This window comes from Cylas formicarius, unplaced genomic scaffold, assembly GCF_029955315.1.
Source record: "Cylas formicarius isolate icCylForm1 unplaced genomic scaffold, icCylForm1.1 PGA_scaffold_1__22_contigs__length_36826433, whole genome shotgun sequence".
NCBI classification, from domain to species: domain Eukaryota; kingdom Metazoa; phylum Arthropoda; class Insecta; order Coleoptera; family Brentidae; genus Cylas; species Cylas formicarius.
Genome location: NW_026844264.1, coordinates 25,039,034 through 25,051,783, shown reverse-complemented (window position 1 = coordinate 25,051,783; position 12,750 = coordinate 25,039,034). Strand labels below are relative to the sequence as shown.

Genomic DNA, 12,750 nt, shown 5'->3' with positions numbered 1-12,750 from the left:
CTTGGACCAAAAAAAGATGGAGGGCGGAAGCGAGACAGAGAAATGAGGGGCAAACTCCGTTCGCCTCAAACACGACGCAAAATTACATTATACATTAAAATCTTCTGGTTGTTTTTTTTATGGATCGTAACGAATTCACTGAACCAAGCGCTAAAGCGGTAACTGCGCCATCTTGCATTAAATCATGGAATTATTTAGTTAAAGCAAGCACCAATATACGGCGCGTATACCGCAATGATGACATCTCCTGCTGCGGGGCTGGAACTAATGCTGCAGTAGTACCATCTACCTTTGCTAACAAGTTGCACCACACGGCGATAGTGGTGCCATCTTTCGCTAAGTCAAGGAACTAATTAGTTGATGAAGCACTAATCGATGGAGCGCGCACTGCAAAGGTTCCTGGCTGCCGTTTGACGCTGCAACTAATTGGAGGAGGCAATCAAGCAAGGGATTGTCGCACAAACGCCAGTGGTGCCATCTCTCATTAGGCACTAAAACTAATAAATTGAGGCAGGCACCGATAGATGGCGCGCATACTGCGGTGTTGCCATCTCTAGCTAGGTGTTCGAATTCATTAATTAAAGCGACCAGCATTTTTGAGATTTGTCTTAAATACATCTAAATGAAGCAATAATTGTGCACATTTCAATGGCGGCATTCTTCGTGTTCGTGGTCGTTGCCTGTCGTAAAAGTTTATCTGGTACTCCTACGGAATAGCAACTTTCAGCTCCTGTGTGGTGTGGTTGTTGTATATTACCCTAGGAATGCTTTGCACTTCACCATGCAGGAGAATATGTGGTCCCACATTTTGGAAATGCGACTTTCATTTTTCTTACAATGCTACCCTAAGAATGCAAGAAAACCCCGCAGTATAGAGAAACCGAAAATTTCAAAAATGAAAAGTGAACTACTTTCCTTCAAAGGCGCATTTAAGAGCCTTTTTAGTTGGAGGCAACTAAAATTTAAAGATTAGTTTAGTAGGGTATGTTTTGGGTTCTGTGTTATCCTTTAATAAACAAATAAGTCGGAGTTTAAGTAGGTGAGGGTGAACGCAGCCAATGCAAAAAGCAAATAAAATCTCAAAACTCTAAAAACAAAGTTCTACAAACGCAGAAACTGATCAAAACTGCAAATTCACCACAATAGTATATCGCTATGGTAATTGTAAAACTTGCAGGTGGTTATAAAAACCCACAGCGATCTAAACAGCATTTTTTTTTTAATTAACCAGAGGTGATATTGTCTGAAAAATAAAGCAAAGTGGAGTGACAATATGCGGCACACACCATAGATGCGAATAAGTGGTGGTCTTACAATTAGGCTGACAATATAATCGAGAAATTTTGTACGTAAGTTCCAAGTTTGGTTTTGCAATACATAGAGTACAGACTGGATTACGAGCTAACGAAATGCGTAACTAAAACATATTTTGAAACGGGCTGCATTTCCGACTAGAAAATAAGCGCCTTCTCCTTCACTACTTACAAGATTGTTTTTTGAACTTCACTGTTCGCTTTTTCGGTCTTTGTTTTGGGTTTTTCTGCCTCCACTTTGATCCTTTCTTTGGCGACCATGGAGTGCCCCACGTTAACTGTAACGCCATGCAGAGGCGACAAGGTTCGCTTTAAAGATTTTTGATATTCCTATATCTTAAAAAAAAATCAAATAATTTAACAGCAAGATTTGGGTGAAAACAAAAAAATTCTCTCTATAAAATGAGACGTTACAGGAAAATTGTGTCGTATCCAAAGCCCACTTGTTTGACCTTGCCCATGGTCAACGCTTGCATGGTCCACAATAACATAATATTGGAACGAACTGGTTGATGCATAATATTGCAGCGCCTGGTGTCTCCACCATTCTTAGTGGAAGAAAAAACCAGAGCTAAAATTGATAAAAACCAGAGATTCACCTTCATAGCAGAATGATGGAGAAAATTAATCCCCTTCATCCATTTACTGAGAATAGAAAAAAAAAACAAGCTATAACTGACAACTGGTGCACCTTTGTTAGTGGTTACAGTCTAAGATATAGCAAATTGTGGACAGAAGCAACCCACTTTGTCGAAGAAAAAAAAAAGGGAACTGGAGAGGCGGAAATTAATCATTCTTGCAAAAAAATTATTGGTCGCATTGCACCTATGGCAAAACCGTAGCGGAAACGTCGGGTACTATATGCAAACTCAATATGTTGTGGAGTGAATGTCATTCCTGGAAGCGGTTTTATTTTGTGTTAGATAGTGTTAGTTTAGGATGGTATTGGGCTAAAGGATTTGCTGACCTTCTACAGGAGGGGCGGCATTCTGGACGCCCTCTAGAGCGGCCTGGGGGCACAACGGGCCCATCTGGTGGCCTAAGTGCTTGGACGCCCGCGAGGGCGCCCCCCTTTAATACCAATACCAATACCAATAGTGTTAGTTTCTTGAACAGCAAATTTGCTTTTGAAGATAATGAATTTAAATGATAAATAACCTATGTTTAAAAAAACTAAACATAGATGCTAAAACTTTATTAACACTCACAGATTAGATAAATAAAAACACATTTGAAAGAATCTGAATTACAAAATCAAAATACCTCTATACGTGTAAAAACGGAAACGACAAATGGCGCGTCAACGAAGAACATTCCCAACCCCAACCATTACCTATACCCAGCAATAGTGCTTTGCGCTACGTCCATTTAGTAAAAAAAAACTAACTTGGACAGGACAAAAAAATGGGTGGTTTCAGAAGGCGCTAGAAATTTATGAAGTGCACTTATGGCCTGCTACTTCTTCTGTAAACACTTTCGTTCCCAGAGCAAGACCAACAACACCAACACTATTACGTCGTTTTCCCAAGCTTTGCAGCTCTTTCATTTTTTCCAGTTTGAAAAAATTAAAAGTTGGAAAATTGTGTTGTGAATTTTTTTGAGGATTTCGTGGATTCTAAAAAATTTTTAAGGGTTATCTCAATATTTCTGGTCATATTTCCACTGAATAAAAAGTTCCCAAGTTTATAGCAAAAAAATGAAAAAATCTACATTTTATGCTTGTACGTTAAGTACACGCAGTCAGCTGTTGATAATATTATATTAAATCGATTTTTTACTTTTCACTTTATTCTTCCCTTTATTATTCTAAGACTAGTAAGCTTTCTCTAACAATCAGGATAAAATTCTATTTCACCCTCACCGTTATTTACCTACTAGGATTAGTTATTATAGTTTTTATTTTAACTTTAAATACTTTTATAGCACCTTATATTCTAAGTGATCCAGATAACTTTATCCCAGCAAACCATTTAATCTACCCAGTTCATATTCAGGCTGAATGACATTTTCTGTTTACTTATGGTATTCTTCCATGTTTAAAAAAAGGAAATTGGATTAACTTCGTCGTCGCTTTTCTCTAATGTTAACAGTTGTCGCATGTTAGTGCGGTTCTTGGGCTTATTTTATTTTTTCCGATAAAATTCCTTCAGTTTTGTGTCAGACTGCGAGAATTTTGTTACGTTGTACAAAGAGAAACACCAACAGAGTTTCAAATTTTCTAAAAGCACTGTTATTATATGTCAACCCGTAGCTGTTTTTTTATATACGCTTAATTGGGCTCATCTCATATTAGGATATTAACCCACCCATTTTCCGGCATCCGCGAACCAAAATTTACTGATAACAATTTTTGGACGCACATAACAAGGCTTCCCGAGGAGAATAGAACTCACAACCTCCGGCAGGTTAATAACGCCTTACCAACCGAGCCATCCTCGGTACCCCCACAGCTGTTCTTCTACTTCTTCTTTGCTTTTCACAAATAATTAGACTATGACCATTCGTCCATTACCGACGTCCGTGAGGAATTTTTCTTTTGATTACCAACACTTAAAAGAACTATATTTAACCAATATTTGTTGCAAGAAAGGACTTTGACCAATATCAAAAAGCTCCCCACCCCACTTCCACCACGTCTGGAAACATCTGGCCTTCAACCGACAATGGCAAAAACAGTGTGGCTGGCTTGAAACACTTTGAAACATTCATAAACGCCTAAGATAATCCGCTCAATGTACGGCATCTGCAGGTTTCTTCTTCGGTCTTCATCGGCGTACAAGACAATTTGTGAGTTGGGAATGAAACTAAACGTCATAGAGTTGCCTTAAGCCCAATTCAACTTATCTCTATTCACTAGTAACTTGCATTAATAAAAGGTAGGGTTTTATAACTTCAACTTTAATTTTTAATACAATTTCATGGTTAAATCACAGAGATATTACAGTTCTCAGCTGTGTTCATTTGGAGATCAGTTAGAAACTCCATTCCACTGAAAACCATATATATTGCGGCATTATCAATTTGGCTAACCATTGTGGAAAAAACTGGGAGCTGCTTGGGGAAAGACTTGGACAACAAAAAGTACGCAAAAAATAGAAATATTCTAATATGTATTCTGCGACCGTAGTCAAAAATAGTATTGTTTTGTTCTGTGCTGGATTCTGTGGTGGAGCATCGCACGCGGCGGTTTACCCTTCGCTCGCTCCATCCTTTCGTGCGACTGATTCGGAAGTGTTTGGTGATCGTTTTTAAGGGTTTTAAGTTCTGCCGGCCCCGCTGTGTTGACCGTTCACGCCGTTGTGGAGGCCGGATGGGCCCAGATTGCGGTAGCGGGGGGATGTCGGTTTTTTGGTTCGGTCAAAAGTGTTTTTTGTTAGCTGAGCAAATATTGGTTATATTCTTCTTTGTACGTATTGATCAATTACCAAAAGCGAAATTCCTCGACAGACGTTGGCAATGGGTGAATGGTCATAGTTGCTTGCCCAACTGTTTGTAAAGAGAAAGCGAAGAGAAGTTCTGTGCTTATTCTATGCACATTCTGTGGTGGTATCTTGTTTACGTTTTGAATTTTCCGGTGTTGGACTTGATTTCTGCCTATTTACCACAATATCAATAATTTATAATAGCGTTATGACCAATCTACAAAATGGCAGTAACCCAGGCCGCCCAAGTGAAGACGATCCTGATCCTAGGGATCTTATAAAAAGCAGGGAGTTTATGTACCGACTTATCATAAGGTCCTTTCAACATTTATGTCCTAGTTTCTTCATTATTTATTATTTATGTTATTCTAGCCAGTTATTTTACGATGGACATCAGGCTCTGGGACAAACACTGGCACAAGCTGTTCAAGCTGAACCAGCATGTGCACCCAGTGACAGACTGTTCCGCATTACTTTGGTAGGTCTTGAACATGAGCCTGATCGAAAGGAACGTCCTCCGAGTATCGGCATTGGCAACAATACAGTTGGACCGGGATTGGGTACTTAAAAAACTATAAAGAGAAAACGTATTAATTTGTTTTTCATTTATAGATTTGGAGTTTGAAACAGATTCTACCTTACCCGCACCAGAACCAGCTTTGTATGAAACAGCTTATGTTACATCCCACAAAGGGAATTGTAGAGCAGGTTGCTTTTCAGCAGATGGCCAGCTCATTGCTACTGGTAGTGTTGATGCCAGTATAAAAATTCTGGATGTAGACAGAATGCTGGCTAAGTCTGCTCCAGATGAATTAGATCCATCTAGGGGTGAACAGCAAGGACATCCTGTTATTAGAACATTGTATGATCATATGGAGGAAGTGACTTGTCTAGAGTTTCATCCGAAAGAGCCGATTTTGTGCTCAGGGTCGAAGGATCATAGTATAAAGCTTTTTGATATTTCTAAAGCTAGCGTTAAAAAGGCATTTAAAACAATTTCCGTAAGTACCAAAATAAATCTTTTATACCTAGATATTTTTTCTTGTTTTTAGAGGTTAAATCAGTTAACTTGTGGCTTAGTGATAGAATAAGATATTCTGTTATAGGAGGCTGAGCCAGTCAAATATTTTTCATTTCATCCTACTGGTGATCATTTGATAGTTGCCACAAGTCATCCCGTAATCCGCATGTATGACGTCAATACCCTGCAATGCAATGTGTGCCCTTTTCCCAATCAGCAGCATTCGCAAACGGTAACATGTTTGAAGTGGTCCTTGGATGCAAAACTCTTTGCCAGCTGTAGCAAAGATGGTTCAATTAAATTGTGGGATGGAGTATCGAATAGGTAACTTCTGAGTTTATATTTGAAAATTTCATATACCTTATCCAAAAAAAAAAAAAAATCGAATATGCAAATTAGAATAAATTGAAATACAAGCATTTCTCTCCTCCTTTCTTTGTTTCCCAAAGTCTCCACATTTTTTGTAAATATACATTCCTCTAGTGAGAACTACACTAACTATATACATTTTTGCATTTATTAAAGGTGTATAAATACCTTCACAAAGGCTCACGACGGATTTGAAGTATGCTCTGTTATGTTCTCGAGGAACGGAAAGTATATTTTATCAGCCGGCAAGAATTCTATATGCAAACTATGGGAACTGACTGCTAGCAGATGCCTTATTGCCTACACAGGTGCCGGCACCACCGGCAAACAGGAATATGAGGCTCAGGCGGTATTTAATCATACGGAGGACTACGTGTTGTTCCCAGATGAGGCTACCACATCTTTGTGCGCATGGAACTCCAGAAATGCGTCCCGAAAACAGTTGATGTCTTTAGGCCACAATGGGGCGGTACGTTTGATTGCCCATAGTCCCACGCAAGCAGCTTTTTTGACATGTTCCGACGATTTCCGGGCGAGGTTTTGGTATAGGCGAACTCCAACTTTGTAATTTTAGTTTTGAATATGTTTAATTAAGAGGTTTGTAAGTTTCCGATTAAAGTTGTGTCCACTTTTTTGCGTTTGAACTCTAGTAAAGCACTTAGAATTTCTCTTTCATAACAGAGGTGCATTATAAAATTAAAAGATTATTAAACACTAGCCTAGCGTAGGAAGTCCACTAATTGACATATCGACATTAAGATGGCGCTGTTGCAGGAAACAATTCAGGAAGCAACTGGAAATAATATTATTTCATGGTTGTTCATTTTTAGTTACAATATTTGTGTAAACAGACTAATATTTACCCTCTGGACGAAAACTTGAATTTTTTTTCTAGAAGACGCTCTCTAGAAATTAAAATAAGGAAGTAGTCGCCAACACCAAAATAATATTTTTAATAAATATCTTAAAAATAAGTCCTTGAAGTTTGGGAAAATATTTTTAAGATGCAGGAGTAATTTCTGGGTATTGAAAGTGAAGTGAAAGTTAAAAAGCATTGTATAATATGTTTATTCAAGAGTTTTGTTTATGTAAATTCGCTTGTACTTTTTATTTAAAACAGTTTATAATGAATGAGAAATACTTTTATTAGAGAGCAACAGTGCAATGTAATGAATAAATAATAAAAAATACGTAATTTTAACCAAAAGCTGGAAAGTATTAGTAAACTTGTCATATAAATGAAAGTTTATTTTGCAATAACTTGACAAGGAGTTAAATTTTCTTGGATTCTTCTTCAAATTTAACGATTATTACCGTCTTCGGATAATACATAATATGCAAAACTGAATATTAGGTGGTGCTTAATGTTAATATTTTTACCGTTGCGAACTAACAATAATATAATAATAATCAATATCTATGCCACACAATTTGTTTACTAGGTATATTCTTTTGTTGCCGTGATTTTTTCTAAAATCTACGCCAGCGCTACTACGTTTGTGTTGGAGCTTGAATGATATGTGCAATGTTGTTTTGGTTTGGTTTATAATCAACATTATTCCGTTTCAACCATTCTTCCTTGCTTAATGATACGAGATCTGACCAACATATTTTATGTTTTTCTAATGACTGAAAAAATTAAATCTTTGAGGGGACATCTTTTTCTTAAAGAACGTGTTTCATGGGTTAAGATTGCTGTGAACACTAATAAGCAGGACATGCCGTATACAGGACGATTGATGGTAATAGGAAGAGCAGGCGTTCATGGAGAAGGAAAACAGGATCAGTCTGAAATAACATTCATTTACTTAACGGATGTGGCTCTGTCTACCTACAATATTTTTGGAGATGACAGCAAGACCGGCATGAATGACTATTTAAAAAAGATAAATTATTATAAATGCCGTAAAATTGATTTGCCTTAGGGTTTTCACGCTAACCTATATTTCGCACCATTCTTTTCTAAACAGGGATCTCAGATACATAACTCGTTTTCCTTCTGAAAATTTAATGGGATCTGGATAAAAATACTACAACAAAAATGGCACGACCAGACTAAAAAAAGGCGAATAGATAAAATATCAGCGGCCATATTGATTGTTGAACCTGGCAACATATTGAATGAATATTCTCAACATTTTTTATATTAAGATGAGCATCTACCTACCGATTTGTTGTGATTTATCTTTTTTATTGCTTTGTTTTTAAATTTATATATACAACAAAAAAATTATATATACAAAATCTAAATGGATGTCAAGCACAAACAATTTTATTGATAGAAAACGTATTACCTATTCTCGAAACGGAGTACCTACTTCTAATTTGACAGCTGTTATGCTGGTCCGTTTAAAAATAAACGGCGGCGTCGGCACGACGACGCGACGTTCAAGTTTTTGACTTCTTATATCGTAATACGATATTTACTTTTTTCTCAAACGGAAAATTCGGTGGCTGGGTATATATCGCACTCTCGATGAAAGAACCAGATTTTCGTCGTATGATGATTATTTATTGAAAAGGTACTCTAGATGGTTCCTTGTTTTTACTTAATTAGATTGATAACCACCCATTTTAAAACCCCTGTCTCTCAAAGCAGGCTTAAGTTTCTGTTGGCCAGTCAGGTAGATAAGATTTGCATCTGTGGGTGACATTTTTGGAACTATTATCAAAAAAATTTAGTGCTTATTAATTTTGTTAAAAAACAAAAAAAAACAAAATACTAAACGTAATTTAAATATGCACTAAAAGGAATATTTAGAAAAATGACAAACTAAAGTTTCCGTAAGCTATCTTTAGCTTTTTCTGTCATTTTCATTATAAAAGAAATGGGTAAACAGGATTTGTAAAAAAAACATATTCAAACTGGAAAAACAAATGGATAAACAATATCAAAATTTTTCCTCCTTTCTCAATTACATTAGTAAGTGAGGTCTATAAATTAATTGGACCGACATGTTATGTTATGAAACTGGTATAAGAACACTTAACGTTGAAAAATAAACATCCTACAAAATAAGCTTTTGGCACCGTTAAAACAGAAAACCACAATTTCAAGGTTGAAAAAAATTTTAAGCCACTACATATTCAGATCAAGGGTAAGAAAATGAACAATCCAGAAAAACATAGAGTAAACCATCTGTCTCAATTACAAATCCTCATCGACTTATTTTAAAGCTGAATAATTAGTACACTTGTTGAGGAGGATTTTCTATAATTTTTAAGATGTCGAATTAGTATCCAAAACACTAATTTTTAATGTAAATTTTGTTTTTCTTGTTTTGCTTGCCATTTTTATTTTATTCCGTCTTTGACGCGACTTTCCCTTTTATTTATTAATTTTTGGATTTTTCCATAAAAAATAGAAACGTGATAATTTGGGGTTTTAGGTAGCTTTGATTTTTACATTTTTTTATACTTTGTCCGAAAATTGTTTGATTTGGTTAGTTCTTCTAAATAGTGTTTTACAAATATTGCAATTCTGTTTGATATTTAAATTGTTTAATTTAATTTTTACTATCGTTTTAATTTCCTTCTAATTAGGCTGAAACGCGTATGACCCAATATGAACATGGAAATATATAATTTCACATTGTATCAAGTTAATTCTTGGAAAGAGAGTTTGCTTAATTTTTTATATAATTCGCACTAAAACGCGGCAAATGAAGAAATTATTTCCAGGAATAAAAATGTATGCTTTTAGCTGGAAAATGCGAAAATCAGATCAAAATTTAAAAAAGTAATTGTTTTACTTTTTTTGTCTTTAAAAAACCTCCAGAGACATCAAGATCTTTTCTGAGTTTGATGCCTTGTTGTACCCCAAAGCAAGAAATCAATGTCGGTTTCTAATCAATGAGAGAACTATTTCATATGAATGGTTAGGAATATAGGTATATCACAATTGTCACCATGAGGGATAGGTGCTCCATCAAAACTAGCAAACAAATTATCAAAAAATCTGAGCAAATTTCTATTTAAAAAAATGCGGCGCAATAATCTCGCCTTTTTAAATTGTTAGCTTTTAAGGAGTCGCGTCTCTTGCTCTTTATTATCGAAATCTAATATCTTAAGAAATGCCTTAGTGCCTGCACAAAATATATATTTTTTGTCTCGTTATTCCCGGTTTCAACTAAGTGTACAGAGAAATTGTGACTTTATGATTTCTTACTACTTTTATCAAACCTTTACACCTACGAAAACTCTTTCAGACTTGAATGGGGATTATTATTAAAATTTTCAAGCGTTATTTGGTCTAGGCCTTCGAATTGTAATGCTAAGCCCGTTAACATTTAAAAACAATTACGTGAGTAATATTGATTTCTGTTGGTTAAGTACTTGCTTCGTTGCCAACTAATATTATTGACAGCTTTTCTTGCAAAGAATAAAACATTATTAGGAGATTTTTTGACTTCCTTTAAACATTCCTTCCAAATATTGAAAACTATTTTTTCTACTCCTGTCTGTAAAATACCTAATTACACACCGATCTAGCGTGCGAGAAGCGTCACTTTACCACGTCAGTGTCGTTTCCCACGGATCTGAGCCACTTCGGACATTTCCGGGATTTTATCGAGCGGGATTGGAAGCAATCGGATGTTTTCGGAGATATTTCCCACGCCTTGAATTTTGACGTTTGTCAATTCTAACGGTCATGTCAGTGAATGTATTCGTGTTGTTTTGCGAAAATATAACCAAAAAGTAACGGTCGTAGAAAAAGTATAGTAAGTCACTCGTTTATTAAACACAAAATTTGAATGATTTCAGTCAAAATTAAATATTTCCCGCTCGTCGAATACGCAATTTGAATACCTAGCAGATGTGTATATCATAGCCGAGCTTGTTAATTTATACAGGGTGCTACCTAATTTCTCTGACAAAAGGAATGAGGAGATTTCTGACATAAGGTTACGTTTATTCTTATGGATTCTTCCATTAATTGTAAACATATTTTTGGAGTATATGCTATATTATTGGAATTTAAAATTTAAAATATCTAGACAAAACAGGCAATTTCGGGACAAAATCTGAAATACATAAACAAATTGATAAATATACATATATTTAGAAATAAAAATAAATTTATAAATTTTTTTATAATTATAATTTTTCTAAATATCGAGTGAAATCACGCAATTTCAATGTAAAATTTTGAATTGGAACACAAAATTTTAAAATTTTTGAATACAAATACGATAAATACGATAAAATATGAAATTTTAGAAGTTAGAGATAAAGCGCAGAATTTTAGCCTAAAGTTTCGAGTTAGAATGAGACCATTTTACCTTAAGATTTTTTGTTTTATCTCAACTATGTATTCAAACTACGAACACGAAATTTTAAAATATCGTGATAAAATAAGAAATCTTAAGGTCAAATTTCGAAACATAAAATTTTTAAATTTTGAATTAAAAGATTAAACAATTTTGGGATTAATCACGAAATTTTTAAAATTTAGAGATGAAGCACGAAATTTCTTAATATTTACAGATGAAGCACGAAATTCCTTAATATTTAGAGAAAACACGAGAGGTAAAGTTTCGAGTTAAAATGCGAAACTTAAAATTTTGTAAATAAAAAATCTAAAAATCTAAAAATCTAAAATTTAGAGATAAAACACGAAATTTTTAAATTTAGGAATCAAGCAGGAAATTTTACCATAAAATTTAGAGTCAGAACACGATTTTTAAAATATAAAGAGAGAACACGAAATCTTATGCTAAAATTCTGAGTTAGGACAAGAAACTCTAAAATTTTTAAATAAAAGACGAAAATTTATTATGAAATTTCTCGACAAAACACTAAATTTTAAAATTTAGACATAAAAAACGAAATTTTTAAATTAACAAAGAAAGCAGGAAATTTTACCATAAACTTTAGAGTCAAAAATATAGAGATAAAACATTAAATCTTAAGGTAAAATTTAGAGTTAAAACACGTAATTTGTAGGTTAAACATGAAATTTTAAGATTTATTTTTGAGACGCATCTTCTACGCCTTCGTAGTAAAGTGCAAAAACCAAACTTTCAGAAAGATCTCTCGTTTTCCATTAACGTCTAACGCGTCACTGACCGCGCGAATCACCCTGTATATACGAGGCCGCGCGAAGCCGCAACCGAACTCGATTTCCGAGTCAGGGGGAGTAAAACCGACGCGTCGTACCGCGAACGGAAAGGTAGCGACGCGACGGACGTCGGAAAACTTTGATCTAATCGTGGAAATCGCCTGACGAGTTCCGCGACCTACTTTAAAAGTCAACAAACTGGCAGACGAGACGCGTCCCGTCCTCCGAAAGCGACACCGCTCGCCGCGTCGCGACGCTCGTCTCATCGTTCGAGCGTCTGCCGACAGATGGACCGCTATAGGGAACCGGCTTCAGTCTGCCAGTAACTTTTCAGCCGTTAAGAGCACTCGCCCTCGCCAGTGCAGTACCGCGCACCGCTCGTCGGTACCGCCCTCCCTTGTTGTGTATTCCCCGCCACCCCCTCAAACCATTTGGGGATCGTTTCAGTGCGCGAGTGCGAATTGGTTCGAAACGGGGGAAAACCAAGCAAAAAAAGAAATGTGGTAAAATATGATGTGCCGTCGTTGCTCGAATGATACGGAAGATGCGGAATCGTCTTCGTGC

At 35.7% G+C, this 12,750-nt stretch overlaps 1 protein-coding gene across 1 annotated transcript; it reads left to right on the top strand.

Moving 5' to 3' along the window:
* Positions 1-4,587: 4,587 nt before the first annotated feature.
* Positions 4,588-6,748, top strand: LOC132696626 (cleavage stimulation factor subunit 1-like). Its single transcript, XM_060661564.1, has 5 exons — positions 4,588-5,050; positions 5,108-5,295; positions 5,348-5,736; positions 5,842-6,080; positions 6,282-6,748. Exons 1-5 carry the CDS (start codon positions 4,944-4,946, stop codon positions 6,691-6,693), a joined length of 1,335 nt encoding a protein of 444 aa, XP_060517547.1. The 5' UTR covers positions 4,588-4,943; the 3' UTR covers positions 6,694-6,748.
* The last annotated feature ends 6,002 nt before the right edge of the window (positions 6,749-12,750 follow it).